Below are 21005 nucleotides of genomic sequence, written 5' to 3'. Positions count from 1 at the left end.
TGGAAATTTTTTAAAAAAAAAGCGCTTCGGAAGTTCATTTCCGAAGCAGGGGTATTTTCGGATTTTCGCTGGGGGTGACCCCCATAGGGAGGTGGCTAAAGAAATTTTCTAATAATATTTTGTTAAAATAATAAGGATATAAATAGAAAAAAAAGTCACAAGCTAAAAGCTAAAAGCTCAAAAGCTACTTCAAATAGATTTTGAAAAAAAGATAAAAGCTAGTAAAAAAGCTAAAAGCTAAAATAGCATTAACAAACAGAGTTTTTGATTAATGTAAGCTGAAAAACTAAAAGCTCTTTTTTTGGGTCTTACCAAACAGACTCTTATTATGTCAGTTGAAAAAGAGTTTGAATGGACTTAAGCAGGCACCACGTCAACGGTACAAGAAATTTGTTTCTTTAATGATTGATCATGGATATCAAATGACTATTTCTGATCATTGTGTGTTTATGAAGAGATTTGTTGATCGTGAGTTCGTCATACTAATTTTGTATGTTTACAATATGTTAGTTGTAGGACAAAATAGTGAAAAGATAAACAAGTTGAACAATGAAATGAAGCAGTCTTTTTTTTTTAATGAAATATTTGGGACCAACGAAGCATATTCTTAAATTGTCCAGCCGTCGTGAACGCCTAACCTGCAGGGGCGGATCCAGACATTTTTTATTGGTGTGGCTAAACATGAAAGAAACTATGAACTAAATTATATTGAAAATAAGAAGTAATATTGGTTAATGCAATACATTTACAATGAAAATCGTTTACCATCTATTTTTAGAAAATGAGCTAAAATAACATCATTGTTCACTGTTTTGAGAACACCTCTTTCTTTAAAAGTTACAAGACATTCATTTAATCATTGATCACTCTTTTTGTTACATAGATGACTTCTCACAAATTTCATAGTTGAAAAAACTCGTTTCATACTTAAAATTACAACCGCCAAGACTATACCCGACTTCAGAAGCTTATAAATTATATCAAATGTGTTGCACTTATTTGTTTCCACAAGTTTTGCATAAAGATATGAAAATCCTTTTAACTTAGTAAATTTTAGGTCACATCAAATATTTCTAACATAATTCACAAGTTGATGTCGCACAACCACTTTCAATAGATCTATAAAATCATTTGGATAAAGTTCAACTCTCCTCGATAATTTTTACACATCAAAAGCTGCAAAATATGATGAGAGACTCAAACATGAAACAAATTGTAAAAGTTCAGTATTTTCTTCATCAAACATAACATTGAGCTCATGCAAGTGCAAATCTAAAACACTAAACAAACAATCATGCTTATTATGATACAAATTTGAACACTAGAGTTTGTAATGTGTCACCTAGGTTTCTTCCATTGCATATACAATACATCAATATCATGCTTGTTGCAAATTTCTATAACTTTAAATATAAGTTCTTCCCATCCATCATTCATCATTTCTTGTAATTCTTGTTTGGTAGCATTGGCAAGTGACAAAATATTCAAAAGATTGTATGATAAAAAATCAAAGGATTGAAATACATTATGTTCTTGCGTGAAAAACAAGATTCCGAGGAGCTTGCCCTCAAAGGTGAGGTAAGCCTCGGGAAGGGATGATTTAGTGATTGACTTGGGGTATTTGGAAGTGGTGGGATAGGCACCGTGTTCCAAGAGAGTGTCTGGCTTAACCCTCGTACGGGAGCCCCTCTGTGTAAGTCTTTTTGGTCATGGATCAGATTCCGGATCACTGAGATCTTGAGTCCTATTTATAATGCAGGTCTTTAGCTCATATTAAATAGTTGTGATTAATGGCCATGTAACCGTCCATTAATCACTTGTAACATCCGTAACCGTATTCTAATGACCTTGTAACACTTGTAACCGCCTCATAAATGGTTTGTAACCACCACCTAAGGAGTTATGCGTCTATGTCTGGTCGGTTAACACTACCTGGTCCGGGGACTTATGGGATGTATAATTGGCTTCCGGCTAAGTAACCGTTCTCTCCTTATATGCAGTTCTCGATTGGACTACATGCTTATGACGCCTTTGGTACCCGGTTACGGTAGCCCGAGTGGGCTTGACTTGTACCCACGCCCGACTTGCATACCCAGTCACCCCTAAGGTCTATAGTCGGATAGGTCCCTTTGTGCATGTATGGTTTAGCTCGTTGGTAGGTCATGGCCTTATAAGAATCTCGATCCCGGAACACATTACAAATAACATATAGCATACAAAGCCAAACAATGTTATTCACATCCAACACTCATTCTCTAACCAAATAACACAATTACAAGTCATTTACCTAATCAAATTATTACTAAATCATTTATTGCCAACAAGACCATTTTTATTCAAAATAATATAACATTAGCTTCCTAACCCTTCAAATGAGGACTCAAACGTAGTTACAGCTCAAAAGATATGAATTGTTATATTTTCAAAGAAAATACAAACACTGACATCATGCACTGACACCACAAAATCTCATTACACACCAAATAAATTTATTTCTAGAATATGAAACCATTTTTACAAGAAAGTAAAATGTATTACGTTTCTCCAGGTTTGAACGGTGAGTCAAACGGACATCCGAAACTCAAGTTATAAATTTTTGAAGTTTTACAAAATCTTGCATTTTTCTTGCGAGCAGCTCTCGGGTTCCCACTCAAATACCCTCAAAATCTAATATAAACATCACTATAATACAAATTAAATACATAGAAACCTATATCTAACATGTATCAATAATTAGGAACCTTAAAACATGATTTCTAACACAAAAGTTTAAAATCCAAATCCAAACCCTGATATTTCAAATCTAGCAATTTCAAGAACAAAATCTCTATTGTTATGCTTCTACCCATCACCGATCATTATATGAACATATGATTCAAGGAATGCCCACCCTTACCTTAGATGAAGACACTTATAGGATTCTTCCTTCTCTTCTCCTCTTTTCTCCCTTTTCTCATCTTTTCTTCTGTTCACTTCTCTTCTTTCTAATTATATATCTCTCTTGTTTTGTATAACCCTTACTAACTTAAGTCCACTAATGCATATCTGAATTAACTAATATCCCAAATTTCATTTGTTTTTATTTTTAAAAAATATTTATTTATAATATAAAGAAATTCCCTAAGAAGTTATATGGGTCAATAAAGAAATTCTCATACATACTCCCACTTTACTTATTCTCATTATTAGGCCCAACTAGTTATTTCTATTCTCACACTCACAAACCAAATATTATATAATACACATACATATATTCTATTTAATCAATTATTCACATACAAATCCAATTAAATCACATATTCACCAAAACTCATATAATTAATTATTCAACACATCAAATAATAATTATCATAGCAATTAAATAATAAAATAATTACTAAATAAAAAAATCGGGGTGTTACAACTCTCCCCTCACCCGACTCTCAAGTTCCCAAGCGACCTTTACCAAAGCGATCTCTTTACCACGCAATTGCTTTAAATCCCGATCCTCTGTCTGCATAGGCGACGTCTCCACAATCAAGTTATCTCTTACTTGCACATCATCTAATTTGACAACATGAGACGGATCTGCAATGTATCTCCTCATCTGAGACACATGGAACACATCAAGGAGATTAGCAACTGACGGTGGCAAAGCAATCTAATATGCCACTTCACACACCCTCTCTGAAATCTGATAGGAACCAATAAAACATGACGCCAACTTACGCGAATTCAACGCTCGAACAACACCCGTTACCGGAGTAACTCTAAGAAAAACACGGTCATCCTTATCAAACTCAAGCGCTTTCCTCCTCTTATCATGATAACTCTTTTGACAACTCTAAGAAGCCTTCATCTTCTCCTGAATCATCTTAATCTTATCCAAAGTCTGTTGAACTATCTCAGATCCAACCACAACACTTTCTCCAGATTCATACCAACACAAAGGCGTTCTACACCTCCTACCATACAAAGCCGGGAATGGTGTCATTCCTATACTCGAATGGAAACTGTTATTATAAGTAAACTCAATCAAAGGAAAATAACTATCCGAATCACCTCCTTGTTCCAATACACAAGCTCTCAAAAGATCCTCAAGCGGCTGAATTGTCCTCTCAGTCTGACCATCTGTTTGCGGATGATAAGAAGAACTCAAACGCAACTTCATTCTCAAAGTACTTTGTAAACCTTCCCAAAGTCTTGAAGTAAACCTCGAACCTCTATCTGATACAATGCTCGACGGAATACCATGCAAACTAACAACCTTTTTAATGTATATCTTCGCAAACCTCTCCATCGGATAATCCATCCTCATTGGAATAATGTGAGCATAATTTGTCAACCTGTCCATGATAACCCAAACAACATCACAGTTACTCGGTGTCCTCGGAAAACCAGACACAAAATCCATAGAAATGATATCCCCTTTCCATTCAGGAATAGATAATGGTTGCAACAAACTAGACGGTTTCTGATGGTCAATCTTCGAATTTTGACAGATCAAACAAGAATACACAAATTCCGCAATCTCTTTCTTCATACTTGGCCACCAAAACAATTTCCTCAAATCTTGATACATCTTAGTAGCTCTAGGATGAATACTCAATCTACTACGACGTTCTTCTTCAAGAATCCTTTTCTTTAAATTAGATATATCCGGAACGCAAACTCTATCGCAACACCTCATGATACCATTCTCATCAATTTGAATATCACCACCCCGACCTTGATTAATCAACATCAATCGAACAATCAAACTCAAATCAGATTTCTGACTTTTTTGAATCTCATCCAGAGTACCATTAGTAAGCTTCAACATACCAAGCTTAACACCAGATGAAGTCTCTTCACAAATCAAACTCAAATCTCGAAATTGCTTAAGTAAGTCCAACTCTCGCACCATCAACATTGACATATGCAAAGACTTCCTACTCAAAGCATCAACTACAATATCCGCTTTACCCGGATGATAGTTTAAACCAAAATCATAATCCTTCAAGAATTCCAACCATATTTTCTGCCTCAAATTCAACTCTTTCTGATCAAACAAATATATCAAACTCTTGTGATCACTAAACACATCAAATCTTGACCCAAACAAATAATGTCTCAAAAGTTTCAAACCAAATACAATAGCAGCCATCTCTAAGTGATGGGTCAGATAATTCCTTTCATGAACCTTAAGTTTCCTTGAAGCATAAGCTACCACTTGTTGATTTTGCATCAAAACACCTCCTAAACTCATCAATGATGCATCACAGTACACAACAAACGGTTTTGCCAGATCAGGCAAAATCAAAATAGGAGCGGTTGTTATCTTGCTATTAAGATCTTGAAAACCAACTTCACACTATGAAATTTAAATAAAAGTGTGGCCCTTTCTAGTCAACTGCGTCAACGACAAAGCCAACTTAGAAAAACCTTCAATAAACTTCCAACAATAACCTGCTAAATCAAGAAAACTTCTAATCTCAAAAACAGATTTCAGAGCTTTCCATTTAGACACAGCCTCAATCTTAGACATATCAACATAAATACCAACACTCGAAATCACATGACCAAGGAAACTCTCTTCCTTCAACTAAAACTCACACTTAGAAAGTTTAGCAAACAACTGCTTCTCTTTTAACACAGATAACACAACCCTCAAATACTTAGCATGATCCTCCTCACTCTCAGAATAGATCAAAATATCATCAATGAAAATAACTACAAACCGATCCAAATACCCATGAAAAATCCTATTCATATATTTCATAAATACACCAGGTGCATTGGTCACACCGAACAACATCACAGAATACTCATAGTGACCATACCTCGTCCTAAAAGCAGTCTTCTGAATATCCTTAACCTTCACACGAATCTGATGATACGCAAACCTTAAGTGTATCTTATTGAACATGCTTGCACCAACCAGCTGATCCATCAAATAATCAATCCTCGGAAGTGGATACATATTCTTGATAGTTACCTTGTTCAGTTGTTTATAATCGAAACACAACCTCATATGACCTTCTTTATTCTTAACGAACAAAACAGGTGCACCTCACGGTGACACACTCGAACGAATAAACATATTCTTAAGCAAATCCTCAAGTTAACTATTCAACTCTTTCAAATCAGAAACTGACATCCGATATGGAGCCATCGATACCGGACTAGTTCCATGAACTAATTCGACCGTAAACTCCACCTCACATTGTGGCGGAAAATCAATTACATCTTCAGGAAAATCACAGACAATAGGTAAATCACCCATCGCTCGCTTCTTACAAACATTCAATGTTACCATCAAAGTTAACAACACATCACCATCCTGCATAGACTCATTCACTTGCTTTGCAGATAAAACAAATCCTTTTCAAAACCAGAATCAAGAAAGATAACCATCTTATCTAAACAGTTAATATAAACATGATTGTACTCCAACTAGTTCATACCAAGAATAGCATCAAGTTGATCTAATGAGAGATAGACTAAATCAATCCCAAAATCTCTACCAAAGATACTCAACTGATAATTCAAATACACAAAAGAAGTAGACACAGAACCAATAACAGGTGTATCAATAATCATACTTTCATGCATATCAGACAACTCAAGATTCAATCTCTTAACACAATCCAAAGAATTGAAAGAATGTGTTACACCGATATCAATAATAGCAATCAAAGATGTACCATTAATAAAGCACGTACCTCAGATTAGTCTATCCTCAACAACACTCTCAGAACCAAATAGTGCAAACACTTTCCCCTTAGCTTTCTCCTTCTCTGGCTTGTCACACTTGGTACTAATGTGCCCTCGTTTACCACAGTTGTAGCAAGTTACATTCGAACTAACTCTACAATCATTAGCTTTGTAACCCATCTTGCCACATTTGAAACACTTCCTATCATCTTTGGTGCACTTAGAAGCACGATGTCCTTTGACACCACACTTGAAGCACTTAATCAGAATAGTAGCTCCTCCCCCACTTGGCTTCATGTAATAATCAGTTTTCTGTTTTCCTTTATCAGCATATGACTTCCCTCGAAATTGACCTTTCCCTTTCCTATCATTTAAACTTTTATAATAGGCATCACTCTTCCTACTATCCTCATCATAGATCCTAGGGGTGGCAATTGGATCCATTAAACTAAAATCCATCCAATCCATCCACCAAAAAATCCATTCAATCCATCCACCAAATAAAAAAATAAGTTAATGGATGGATCAAATCCATCCATTTATATACATGGATGGATCCAATCCATCCAACACATTTTGATAATCCAATGGATTATTTTTATTTTATACTTTAAATGGTTTAAATTATTTTTTTTAAAATAATAAAATATGAAAATACAAAAAATTGAGTTTCTTCAGGAAATTGAAAAATCAAGTTTTTTCTAAAAAAACAAAAAATCGTGTTTTTACGAAAAAATCCAGTTTTTTCGGGAAAACAAAAAAAATCTAGTTTTTTCGAATAAACAAAAAATCGTGTTTTTTCAGGAAACACGAAAAAATCAAGTTTTTCCGAAAAACGAAAAAAATCAGGTTTTTCCGGAAAAACAGTAAAGTCGAGTTTTTTTTTCTTCAGAAAAACAAAAATCGAGTTTTTTTCGGGAAAACGAAAAAATCGAGTTTTTTTCGGGAAAACGAAAAAATCGAGTTTTTTTTGTGGAAAACGAAAAAAGTCGAGTTTTTTTGGGAAAACGAAAATATCAAGTTTTTTCCGGAAAAACGAAAAAAGTCGAGTTTTTTGTCAGAAAAACTAAAAAAATCGAGTTTTTTTTTTGAAAAACGAAAAAATCGAGTTTTTTTTGGAAAACGAAAAGAGTCGAGTTATTTTCCGGAAAAACGAAAAAGTCGAGATTTTTTTTTCGAAAAACGAAAAAATCGAGTTTTTTTTCGGATAAACGGAAAAAAAATTGAGTTTTTTCTGGAAAAACGAAAAATCGAGTTTTTTTCGAAAAACGTAAAAAGTCGAGTTATTTTCCAGAAAAACGAAAAAAGTCGAGTTTTTTTTTAAAGACGAAAAAATCGAGTTTTTTTTCGAAAGACAAAAAATCGAGTTTTTTTTCGAAAAACGAAAAAAGTCGAGTTATTTTCCGGAAAAACGAAAAAAGCCGAGTTTTTTTTCAAGAAACGAAAAAATCAAGTTTTTTTCTTTTCGGAAAAACAAAAAAAGTCGAGTTTTTTTTCGAAGAACGAAAAAATCGATTTTTTTTCGAAAAACGAAAAAATAAAGTTTTTTTTTTCGAAAAAGGAAATTCGAGTTATTTTCGGAAGAACGGAAAATGAATTATTTTTCAGAAAAACAAAAAAACTATTTTAAGATACGTAAATTATTATTTTTATGAAATTTTTTTAAAAATAAAATATTTTTAATTGTCTTTTGGATGGATGGATGGATATCCATCCATTTGAAATTTGTTAATGGATGGATTGGATGGATTTTATTTCTTAATGGATGGATTTGATTTTTATTTAGAGAGTTTAATGGATTGTAATGGATTAATGGATTGGTTTGATCCATCCATTAAGGATGCAATCCATATCCATCCAATCTATTACTCTTGTTAACCAACTCAGAAAATCTTGCAATATGTTGATAACCAATAGCCTTCTTGATATTAGGTCTCAAACCATTCACAAACTTAAGACACTTAGACCTCTCAGCATTCGCAGTGTTGTAATGAGCACAATACTCAATTAAGTCCTATAAACTTGCAGCATACTCTGCTACGGTTTCATTACCTTGCTTAAGCTCAAGAAATTCCACATCTTTCTTTCCACGAACATCTTCTAGAAAATAGTTATCCAAAAATGCATCATGGAAAAGAGTCTAAGTAACCTCAATACCAACTTCATCAAACCTATGAACAGTGTTACCCCACCAATCCCCAACTTCCTTCTCAAGCATATGGGTACCAAACTGCACCTTCTGCGCATTCGTACAATTCATGAATTAAAAGGTCTTCTCAATCGCTTTCAGCCATGCTTATGTCTTTCCAGGTTCATGCTCTCCCTCAAAGATTGGAGGACTGTTCCTCTGGAACTTTCTCAAAGCACGAAACTCATCCTCTTCACCGTTCTGATTATTAGTATTCACATGTGGAGGTCGCCCAATAACACCCGCCAATATTGACAACGTCTCGACAATAGAATCATCATTCTTTCCTGCAACCATCATCCTGAAATTCCAAACAACCAACATATAAACATTATCGATTGTGTCAGATACACAAATTAAATACAAAAGGGAATAAATGTATTAATAACTTGGCCAACTGGATGGCCATGCTCTGATACCACTATTGTAACACCCCTTCTAACCCAAAGGAAATAATATAATTATGTAGCAAGACCAGAGTAAAAGTAGCATACATATCTCAAAGGGCGTCACATTTATTTTATAAAACAACAAAACATACACCTAATCATAATCATAACACTTATTTAAACTTCATGTTTCTTATGTATATCATAGTGGAATAATTCTTTTCTCAATTGATACCAATTATTTCATCTCATAAAATGAACAATGTACCAAGGCTTAGGCACAAAAGCCACATCATCACATAATCTCCAAATACAATACCAAATAAAAGAGAGTATCACAAGTATCTCTCAAAACAACAACATGAGTTCAAATAACCTCCGTGTTACATGACTAGAGTGTGACTCACTATCTAGGATAAAGCTAAGCAAAAGCTAACTCCTTCGACTAATCTTCACAAGAAGCACCGCTATCTTGAGTACCTGAGCGATGTCATACAAAACAACATTCCAACAGAAGGGTGAGAATTCATATAATCATGAAAGTATATAAAAATAAGTAATGCATAAAAAATATTCACAAACTGAATTCATCACACTTCACATGTCCATGTATTCAACATTTTCCAATACATTTCATATATTCACATATGCAATATAGCTCCACAATTCAACATACCAAAGATAATCAACCACAATAACAAAATGTAATAATTAAATTAATTATCACATATTTCATATAAAAACACAACCTTCACATCTACTTACATGACTCAAATGCAACTCAATGCAATATGTATGTGGTACCAATCATGAACATCAGGTTCACCTCGCTTCAGATCCCCACTAGGATCAGAGCCACCAATATGAACATGTAATTCACCGTTCCATATCCCTACCATAGGACTAGAACCACCAAAATACGAAGTATAAGCTCCCCATGAATGCATGTGCAAATATCAACAAACATATGCGATTAAGATCACTACGCCAAATTTAAGCTGTAGCAGCGCAGCTACTAAAGCGCTTTTAGCAAAAGCGCTCTCGTAGGGCTCGCTAAAAACAAAATTAATAAACAAGGAAAAATGATGCAAAAAAAGCGCTCTGGTAGGGGGAGTTATGAGAGCGCTTTTAAAAAGCGCTCTGGTAGGGGGGGTATGAGAGCGCTTTTAAAAAGCGCTCTGGTAGGGGGGTTATGAAAGCGCTTTTAAAAGCGCTCTTATAGGGTGGGTGCTACGAAAGCGCTTTTGGGATAAAAGCGCTCTGGTAGGGGGTGTTATTAAAGCGCTTTTGAAAAGCGCTCTGGTAGCCCATTTAAAAAATTATATATTTTACAAACACACGCGTTTTGTTTCAGATCTTTCTTCTTCCTTCGTTGCTCCGCCGTCCTCTCTCCGAAACCCTAGCAACCTCCGCCGTTCTTCTTCCTTTCAGATCCAAAACACACGAGTTTATGGTGAGTTGAGGTTCGTGTTGTTGCTGAGTTCGGTTTCGATTCTGAATCTACAAACCAAAACCGGGTGAGACCTTTCTGAGTTTAATTCTTATTCTCTCTTCCTCTCTCAAATTTCTGAAGGGTTTGTTTGATTAGGAAAGTGATGAACAAATGTTTGGGTTTGATGAATGTTTGTCTGGTTATGTTTGATGATGATTTGTGAATGGTTTTGTTTCTGATGAATATGGTTAGTGTTTGCGGCTGTGTATTGTGATTGTTGTTGGATGAATATGAACAATGTATTTACAGTTTCTGGAGAGGTTTTTCGAAGATGATGAACAGAATTTTTTTTAGGGTTTTTGGTTGTTGGCTCTACGGCTGATTTTTTTTAGGGTTTTTGGTTGTTGGCTCAATTGACTTGTTCTTTTATCAAAAACTATTTTTATGTGCATGTGGTTGTTAATTGATTTCTTATAAATTGGTTTCTGTTCTGGTATAGCACTATTTTTATTAACTATTTTGTCTTTTGTTCGGAGATGAGGAAATTTTTGGTTGATAGAGAAAATATTGAGAATGTGAATGTTGTGTAAATAATCACGTTTTTCTATTGTAGGTTGAGCTTCAAACAGTGGATGGACTGGTAAAGGATAGAACACAATGTGCCCCTGCCGATTATGTTCCACAGAATATGAATGAAGTAATGTACCCCGAAGTCTTCTGTGGCAGGATCGTTCGGGGTACAGTTATTTGATTCATATTCTGTGACACAATACAACATAGCTCAGGTGACTACTGGTTCTCCACTAAAGCATCAATACAACATAGCTCCAGATAATACAGGAAGCGTACATTGGTTGCATAAGAACTCGGAAGTTGTTTCCCATTTAGTTGTTTTGGTTTAGAAATATGTGAATTGGTTTAGTTGTTTTGGTTTAGAAATATGTATATATGTATTTTGATTTACATTAATGGTATATAATATAATACTTTTTTTGTATATAATCGATATCGATTATAATGGTATATATCGATTTGAAATGATAAATTATAGGTTCATGAAAAAATACTGCCAAAAAATAGTAAATTACAGGTTCTAAAATATTGCTGCCAAAAGTGCAGGTTTAGAAATAATAAAAAGCATAAAAAAAAACGCAACATACGAAAGCGCTTTTGAAAAAAGCGCTCTTATAGGGGTGCCTACCAGAGCGCTTTTTCCTGAAAAGCGCTCTTAAAGGGGGGCCTACAAGAGCGCTTTTTCCAGAAAAACGCTCTTATAGGGGGGGCCTACCAGAGCGCTTTTAAAAGCGCTTTCGTAGCCTATGCCAGCGCTGGCTTTGGCAGCGCTTTAAAGCGCTGTTAAAGGCCAAAAAAAGCGCTTTTAAAAGCCTTGCGCGTTGTAGTGGATAACCCATTCAATCTTAATGATACAAGCATATCACAATAATCCATCACATATGAATTATCTCACCATTTGCACAAACATACATGTATCATGTTATCATCACCAACAATGCATTCACATAGCATTAACCATCTCAACACATCACAAATAACATATAGCATAAAAAGCCAACCAATGTTATTCACATCCAACACCCATTCTCAAAATAAATAACACAATTACAAGTCATTTACCTAATCACATTATTATTAAATCATTTATTGCCAAGAAGACCATTTTTATTGAAAATAATATGACATTAGCTTCTTAACACTTTGAACGGGGACTCAAACACAGTTACAGTTCAAAAAATATGAATTGTTATAGTTTCAAAGAAAATGCAAACACTAACATCATGCACAAGCACCACAAAACCTCATTACACACCAAATAGATTTATTTCCAGAATATGAAACTATTTTTAAAAGAAAGTACATTGTATTAGATTTCTCTAGGTTCAAATGGTGAGTTAAACGGACACCCGAATCTCAAGTTATGAATTTTTAAAGTTTTACTAAAATGCTGCATTGTTCCTGCGAGCAGCTCTCGGTTCTCACTCAAATCTCCTCAAAATGTCATCTAAACATCACTATAATACAAATTAAATACACAACAACCTATATCTAACATGTATTAACAATTAGGAACCTTAAAACATGATTTCTAACGCAAAAGTTTTGAATCCAAATCCAAACCATAACATTTCAAATCTAGCAATTTCAAGAACAAAATCCCTATATTTATGCTTCGACCCATCACACATTACTATATAAACCCATAATTTAAGGAATGCCCACCCTTACCTTAGATGAAGACACTTGTAGGGTTCTTCCTTCTCTTCTCCCCTTTTCTCCTCTTTTCTTCACTTCTCTTCTTTCTAATTCTATATCTCTATGTTTTGTATAACCCTTACTAACTTAAATCCAATAATGGGCTTAGTAAGACATACTCCCACTTTACTTACTTATTCTCATTATTAAGTCAACTAGTTATTTCTATTCTCACATTCGCAAACTCAAATAATATACAATACACATACATTTTTTTATTCAATCAATCATTCACATAAAAATACAATTAAATCACATATTCACCAAAACTCAAATAATTAATAATTCAACACATCAAATAATAGTTATCATAGCAATCAAATGAATAAATATTAGTTATCATAGCAATCAAAATAATAGTTATCATAGCAATGAAAATAAATTGAGGTATTATTGAAAGACAGATGAATAAATATTATCCTATTTAACTAGAGATATAAGAAGGATAATTGAATTGATGTTCAAATAAAAATAAATAGAGGTATCCATAAGGAAGGCTACCTATAACTGGTAACCTAATTAAGAAGGAGTATCCTCATCCACTTCTTCAGTCTGTTCTCCAGGTTCAATTTAAAGATGGACATGGTGATGTTCTTTTTAATAACTTCCTCAAGTAGAATGCCTTTGGAAGCCGTCTCTTTCTTAGGAATTATTTTCAATCGATCAACCATACAAGTACTATGTTCTTGAAATACCAAATTTTCTCGTTCTATACACTACAAATAAGGGAATATTATAAGGTGTCTTTGTCACTGGTAGAAAAACTTTGAACTGTTCCTATATTTGATGTTGGAGTTCCCATCATTTTGAGTGTGTTCAAAATATAAGTCTAAACATGCCTTTGGAGTTAACATGAGTTTCAATTCATTGTCCATTTTGGTGGGTGGGTTCACTATATAAACCAACCCAACCCTTCGACTGTTGGTTGTATTGGTTAACGTTGAAGCCTCAAGTGCTACCTGACTCAACTCTTGATCAATTTGGCCCATCTCTTATGTTGAACAAATTGGTTTGAAGAGAAATTATCGAATATTGCGGTTTTAATAATAACAAGATGCAAGAGAATATTTTATGAGTAAAAAGTTATTCTTAACTCTTTAAGGAAATAATGCTACACTAGAATCTGTAAGAACGTGTTGTTACATGATCATCCTAATCTATAGTGAAGTGAAAATGTATCTTACAAAGCATTGTTTAGTTGCGTTGCCTATAAACTATCTTCTAATATATACGACACTCTTGTAAAAACAACTATATGACCAAACACACTTTGGAGAGTTGGAGACACCTAGTCTTACGATGACAATCTAGTACTAATGCTCAAAGGAAAACAATGAATTTCATTTGCATGTGGATCCCCTGTAAATTTGTATCCAATTTTTTTGAGACCCTATTGGATGGAGCCATGGAGGAAAGAACCGTTGTCAGAGAATCATCAACTTCAAAACACCTATCCACTAAGACTGAGAAATTTCCAAAGGAGGACTAGTTGTTGGAACTTGAGGAGGAGAAGTTTCTTGATACGTGTGATTCTACAAGATTAAACCTTGATTATTATTAAGAGGAGATTGTTCAAATTGGTTTTGATGACTTCCAAACCAGAGGCACTAAATCTTCTTCTTCATAATCTCCATATTCAAAGTTAATGTGGATAGGCTCATTCTCTGCTAGAAAAACGTGACAAGGTAACTAACAAAACGACTAGTGAAAAGTGAACGTTAAGATTGCCTTTCTTTCTTTGTAGTCATAGTCCTAGTGTTTTTCCTACTAGATGAAGGTTGTACCATGCTGACATGTGGAACCTATTGACCACAAGTAATGTAATCTCCTCGCGATATATGGTTTTAGAATAAGTTCCACACTTGCACGTAAAAAGGTTACCCATTGACAAATACGGCTACTTCTCTAGGTTGCTTTCTGAACAACTTTTATAGAAGATTTGACCTTGCAACAGGTTAGGAACCACAACTTCATAGTCGAGCGTTATGTGTTTCAGGAGCACAAAAATCTCCTTGCAATAAAATGTTGGTTATATGACTCGGCCAAGGTTTTGTAGTTCATACTTTCGAGCTTTAGACAAAATAAGAGATCACTAGTCATAAATATCATGACTTTGTTAGTTGTTAAAATACTTTGAGGCTTTGAGCTAGAGGAAATGAATCGTTTTCTACTGAATAAGACCCAGTCAAGAATGTGGGGAGTTTAGAGAAGACTCTAGACCGAGTCACTAAACCATGATGAGATGATGCTAGCCTGTTGGACATACAACTCTACACATATGGGGTGAATTATGTATTTTAGAAAAACAATCATTTAAAAAAAGAAAACGCTTAATGTTAAGAAAATATCTAAACAAGAAAGATAAGAATAGATCTCAACCATTCAATATCACAACCATCTCATGATCTCTATTAAAAAGGAAATTAAATTAAAAAAAAATTAAATATATCCACTAACTTAATGACACATCTACATTCTTATGTTCCTTATTCAAATTCTTTCGTACTAAATAGCATTACTCTTAAAAAAATTAAAATTAATTTCAGAGTTTAAAAATATTTTTAAAAAGTTTTACAAATAAACAGTAGAGAATAAAATGCAGAAATTAAAAAGTTAAGGAATAAAGAGATAACACTTGAGTTATAAAGATTTGTTCTAAAGAAAAAGACCTAATCATCTCCCTAAGATTTGTCCTTAAGAGTATCCAATATTCTTAAGAGTTTTTAGTAGGTTGAACTCTCGAACCCTCTTATATACAAGAAAAATGAAGTTTGTCTCTAACTTCCAACCAAATAGCAAATAAGGAGAGAATCGATGAGTCTTCCTTCCAAACGATATATTGTAGGGGCTAGTCTTCTTTCCAAACAAAAATTTGGAGTGGTTAGTCTTCAAGCTTTAGATCAAGATAAAACACGGGCTGATCTTGAACTTGAGTGAGCTTTTGATCTGTGTTGAACTCATGAACCTAAGAGATTTATTAACCGGGCTTATCTCTAACCTTAGCAAGCTTTTAACCGAGCAGAGTTTATGAACCAAAAAGAGGTTTTACACAGGATAACCACCAAACAAATTGAGATTTTAATACCATACAGATCTCGAACGGGTGAAAGCTTTTAAATGGGTGGAGCTTTCGTACCAAATCACTGACTTAGTAACTTAATCTCCAAACTAAAGCTTTTACAGGGTTTAACTTCGAACCCAAATAATCAATTCTTAAATTGATGGATTATTCAACCAAGGTAAAAACAAAAGTTCCCTGATGAATTTATAATACTACTCTTCCAGAATTACAAATGCCTCACTTGCTAAAGAACTGTCTCAAAAGCACTATATCTAAATTTAAAATAGAGAAAGTAAAGAAAATATTTTAGAGAGAGGTGAGTAACACAACTCATTTGATTATATGGAATCTGTGGTGCTCAAGAATATATTCTTCTTTGAAAGAACATATTCATCATCTATGTCTACAATTGCTTCACATATCACAACGACCATTCGGTAACTCAAATGTGTATCACTTTTTGTGGCTTCTAAGAAAAGAGTGTTGACAATATTGTGACAATGATACTTAGATTCTAAATATTGATGGTAATGTGTTAACAAATCATAAACAAGCATGTTATAGTGGTCTGTTGCCCAACTCGGTTGGCTGATTCCAGTTTGGTTATTATGGTACTGTGGATTTGTCAAATATTTTATATGCAGAGATTAAGTCTTGTTAACAAGAATTACTCTTTGTTAGTACACATTCTCCAAGAAAAACACGTGTTTTTTTACTCTATACATGTCGGTCAGTTTGTGACGAAAAAAATACCAAGATTTCATTATTATGCTAACCTCTTAGTACTAATTCAAAGTTATCTTATTATGGATCGAGACATTTCCATCCACCGTATTCTTAAATAAGAAAACTCTTCTGTAAATATTCTTCCATATTAGGTGTTAATAAGAAAAGAGAATTTTTATAACGATGCATGATCGGTTGTTTTATCATTATTATTATTATTAATGGATGTTGCAGGAGTATCATTTACTAAGACATAGTATTTTATTTTATATTTTTTCTCTCTCCTACAATAAAGAAAGTCATTTGACTTTTAAGACAATCTCTTATTCCACCTTTTAGAGGTTCTCACGCACCATGTGCGTTGCCCAAAATACCTTACGTTTTTGAAGATGTATCTTCGGAAGCACTTTTTTTACTTAAAATTGATTTGTTCTATAGATGCATCTATAAAACTTTCTCTTAACTGAATTATTTTGAAGTTTTTCTTAACGTTTACTTGCTTAAACTATTTTCGTATATGTAGCTCCGGAAAAATTCAAATTTAGACAACAAAAAATATACTTCCTGATGTGTATCTCCGAAAACAATGAGAAAAAATAAAATTTCGTTAGATTCAGGGGTGGATTGAGGTATTGTCAAATTTAAAGTGAATATTATATTGCAAAAACAAAATAATCAAGTAAAGGATCATTAGTTAACAATTTTTTACAAAATCATTTCATATTGTTATTTTAGTTATACTTGAATTTTTTGAAAAGATTATTTTAATTAAATTATATTTTTAATTCAAAATCAAACATTTAAGTAATTGTTTAATTATTTTTTTTGTTTAATAGTTTAATAACTAAAAAAAATTTATATCAAAATCGCAAATTTGAATTTACGCATTTGCAATCATATATCTCTACACAACTCACCTGAATTATATATTAGGGGAAAACATTTTTAAGATATTTAAATTTTTAACTTTAACTATTTTCATCCATAAACTTTATTTTAAAATAATATATTAAAATAATTTTTTTTCAAAATTTTAAACAAACATGTCATATACATTGGGCAAATCAGAAAATGTTTGACCCAAGACATTTTACAGGCTGTAGTTGTCGTGTTAGGCCCAACTACTCATCCTTTTCCCTTAGGAGTCCAAGTTTTGGTTGGAGCATTCATTTCAAATTCTAAAACGTGTTATGCTCCAAGTTATTGGAATTTTTTTATCACTATCGGTATTGTCCGGTTCGGAGGCTAGTTCTGACATCAAGTAGTTTCCGTTTTCTCTGATTGCAGTTGCGGGACCGTAGTCCTCCTTATCAAATTTAGCGTCAATCACCACCGAATTAAATAACTATTGGTAAATTATTGTAATTTTCTTACGCAGTTAAATTCATTTTTTTATTTATTTATTCTTTATATTTGATTCCTCATGAAGAGTGTTTGCATTTAATGTACACATTGTTGCTTATGATTCCAGCAAAATTACCTAAAAGAAAGGAAGCTAGCTAGCATGTGTGCCTATATTATTTTTGTCCCTCATAGGCATAGCTTCTCTTTAAATTGAAAATGGTGTACACACTTTTCACTCTCACCAGCCTTTTCTCCACAAAAATTCAGCACAGTTCTTTCCCAAATCCCAAATGTTTGGTCATAAATAGGATGAAATTTTGACCCTACTAAGGAACAAGCTAGTCAAAGTTACCAAACAGTTACCATAGATACATGCCACAAATAAATCAACTTAAGAAGAAAAAAAGAAAATTGTTTTATTGATGAAAATATCACCACATATTTTTCTTGGTTATGGTTATATTTTCTCACTTTGTTGGTAGAATTATTACCCCCTTTGGTGTTATTCCATTGTCATGGGTGAAAAGGAAGGAGAAAAGAGGTTGCTAAACTGATAGTGGGGGTCCAATATTAACATTCTATCAAATCAGTGAGACTGCGTTAATAATAGAGGGAGATTTATTTTATTATGTTTCTCTGATAAATGAAAAAGAAAAAATACATTAATTATTATATTATCAATATTGTAAAGGTTTAAATACACTTTTTATTTTTTAATGCCAAGATCACAGAATTTCTTCAAAATATTGATTTTTTAATCAATTAATATATTAATTATTACTAGTATATTAATATTTTCTCCTTCATCAATAATTAAACTCTATACTTTTAATTCTTTGAAATTGTAACAGATTGATAAGAAAAACTTGTAAAATTATAAAAGTTAAATATTATATCACATTAGTCTCACATGTTTAACGATGTTTATGTTGTATCATCAAAAATAAGTAGAATTAAAAAATTTCAAATATCATAAAATAAAGTACTATAATTTTAAAAAATAGAGAGTTAATTTTAATTAAAATTAAAAATTAAAAAATATATTTAAGTTTGTTTCAAAACAAAATATTATTCTATTCTATTTTAAAATGATCATTGAAATTCCAAAAATGTCAGTTCAATTTATCCTATTGTTCAGATGTATAATCAAATGCATCTATCATATTATTCACTAAGTTTCAAATCCTATAATGCTAACTTGAGATTATTCTAGTCCTCAGAAATATCCACAAAATGATAAATTTAACTAAAAAACAATAATTTTAAATATACAAATATTACCTTATCAAAACACTAGTTTATATGTTAGCATGACTCTTTTAATTATCAATTAAATGTCAATAATTTAAAAAACTGTATTAATACTATTTTATAATTATAAAGACTATTTTAGATATTTACTCATATAAAAAGTTAGATAACAAGGATTATTTCCTTGACTAAAAGAAAATAAGGAGATGTATATTGCTCCAAACCCATCAAATCTAACAAAGAATAATTAAAGATGACTGTGACAATATATACTACCAAACAGATCAACACATTATTTTCATTAAACTTTTTTATTATTGACTCATCGATTGCAATGTGTGAAAAATTCAACAGTATAAATATCCAGAAACTGTGGCTGTGCATACCAAACTTTGTCCATATTCATGTTGAATAATGCGTTATCTAAGTAGAATCACTAAACTATATTTGACCAAAAAATAGAAAAGAACCACTAAACTATGTCTTCTTTTTCTTTGGTACCATGCATACTTTATGGTTGCTGGCTAGGATCCAATGGTTAATATAGTAACATCACAGATACTTTAATGTATGCATATCATCATTTCCATAAGGTATGGTTTGTTTTATTTTTTATGGCATATAAATACTTTCTATTTGTCATCACTGGCAGTTAAATTTCAACTCTCTGACGTCTTAGGAAGGAAGTTTTAACAAATAATTCACACTATCAAATATGTAGCCTAGGGTGATGGGTCTTAACTCTTAACTAGTGATTTTTTGGTTAAGTAATTAAAATATTAAAATAAAAAGAGTTAAATAATTTTTTGTCCCTATAAATATTACAGTTTTTATTTTTAGTCTCTCCCTACTTTTAGACAATGATTTTTACAAAAAAAAATGTTGTCAAAACCAGTTAAAACTGTTGTCTAAAAGTAGAGAGAGACTAAAAATAAAACTGTAAAATTTATACAGACCAAAAATTTATTAACTCAAAAAAATTAAACAAGATACTTTATTTTTTAAAGTTGTTTGAAAAGACCACACCAAATAAAATGGTGAGAGCGAACGTGTGCCGATTTTTCTGATTTTCTGCAAAATTATATCCAAAGGCAAAGGTGGTGGATTTTTTTGACATCTCAGCATCAAATTCAAAATCGATTTGAAATTCACTTTTATAAAATTTCTATCCATAAACTAGTTATATATTTTTAATTTGTTTAGAACCAATTAATTTAAAAAATAATTTTTTTTAAAGAAATTTTTTCATTTAAATAAATTTTTTTTGACTTTTTTATTTTCTAAGAAAAAATTTGTTATTTTTATTTTCAGAAAAAAAAATTTTAATTTTTTCTAGAAAATAGTTTAAACTTAAATTTAATTAATCAAATTGTTTATAACATGTGTTTTACTCCTTAACCAATTTCAATAATTTTATTTTTTTTTCAATATATTTTAGTTTGAGAATATTGTTTAACTAATCATATTTTTAGACACTTCCATGCACTAAATTGACGAAACATCTTAATATTAATTTTTTATTAAAGTTTTTGTCCCTCTATTTTGACAAATTCACGAAATCAGTCTCTAATGATTTTTTAAATAGTTTTGGTTCCATGTCCATTTTTTGTCTAAATAAAAATGCTGAAGTGTCATTTCTTTATACGTGACTTATTTTCGGTGCAAGAA

The 21005-nt window shown here is 32.3% G+C and overlaps 1 protein-coding gene across 1 annotated transcript; it reads right to left on the bottom strand.

Annotated features, from left to right (window-relative positions):
* Window positions 1-6684: 6684 nt before the first annotated feature.
* Window positions 6685-8935, bottom strand: LOC131605631 (cold shock protein 1-like). The gene is made up of 3 exons (XM_058877966.1): window positions 8833-8935; window positions 8709-8775; window positions 6685-7096 (listed from the first exon to the last, which is right to left on the bottom strand). Exons 1-3 carry the CDS (start codon window positions 8933-8935, stop codon window positions 6685-6687), a joined length of 582 nt encoding a protein of 193 aa, XP_058733949.1.
* Between the last annotated feature and the right edge of the window lie 12070 nt (window positions 8936-21005).

The sequence above is a fragment of the Vicia villosa genome, linkage group LG5, assembly GCF_029867415.1.
Source record: "Vicia villosa cultivar HV-30 ecotype Madison, WI linkage group LG5, Vvil1.0, whole genome shotgun sequence".
In the NCBI taxonomy this organism is placed as follows: domain Eukaryota; kingdom Viridiplantae; phylum Streptophyta; class Magnoliopsida; order Fabales; family Fabaceae; genus Vicia; species Vicia villosa.
Note: the sequence above shows the minus strand (reverse complement) of the source record. Positions and strands in the feature narration are given on the sequence as shown.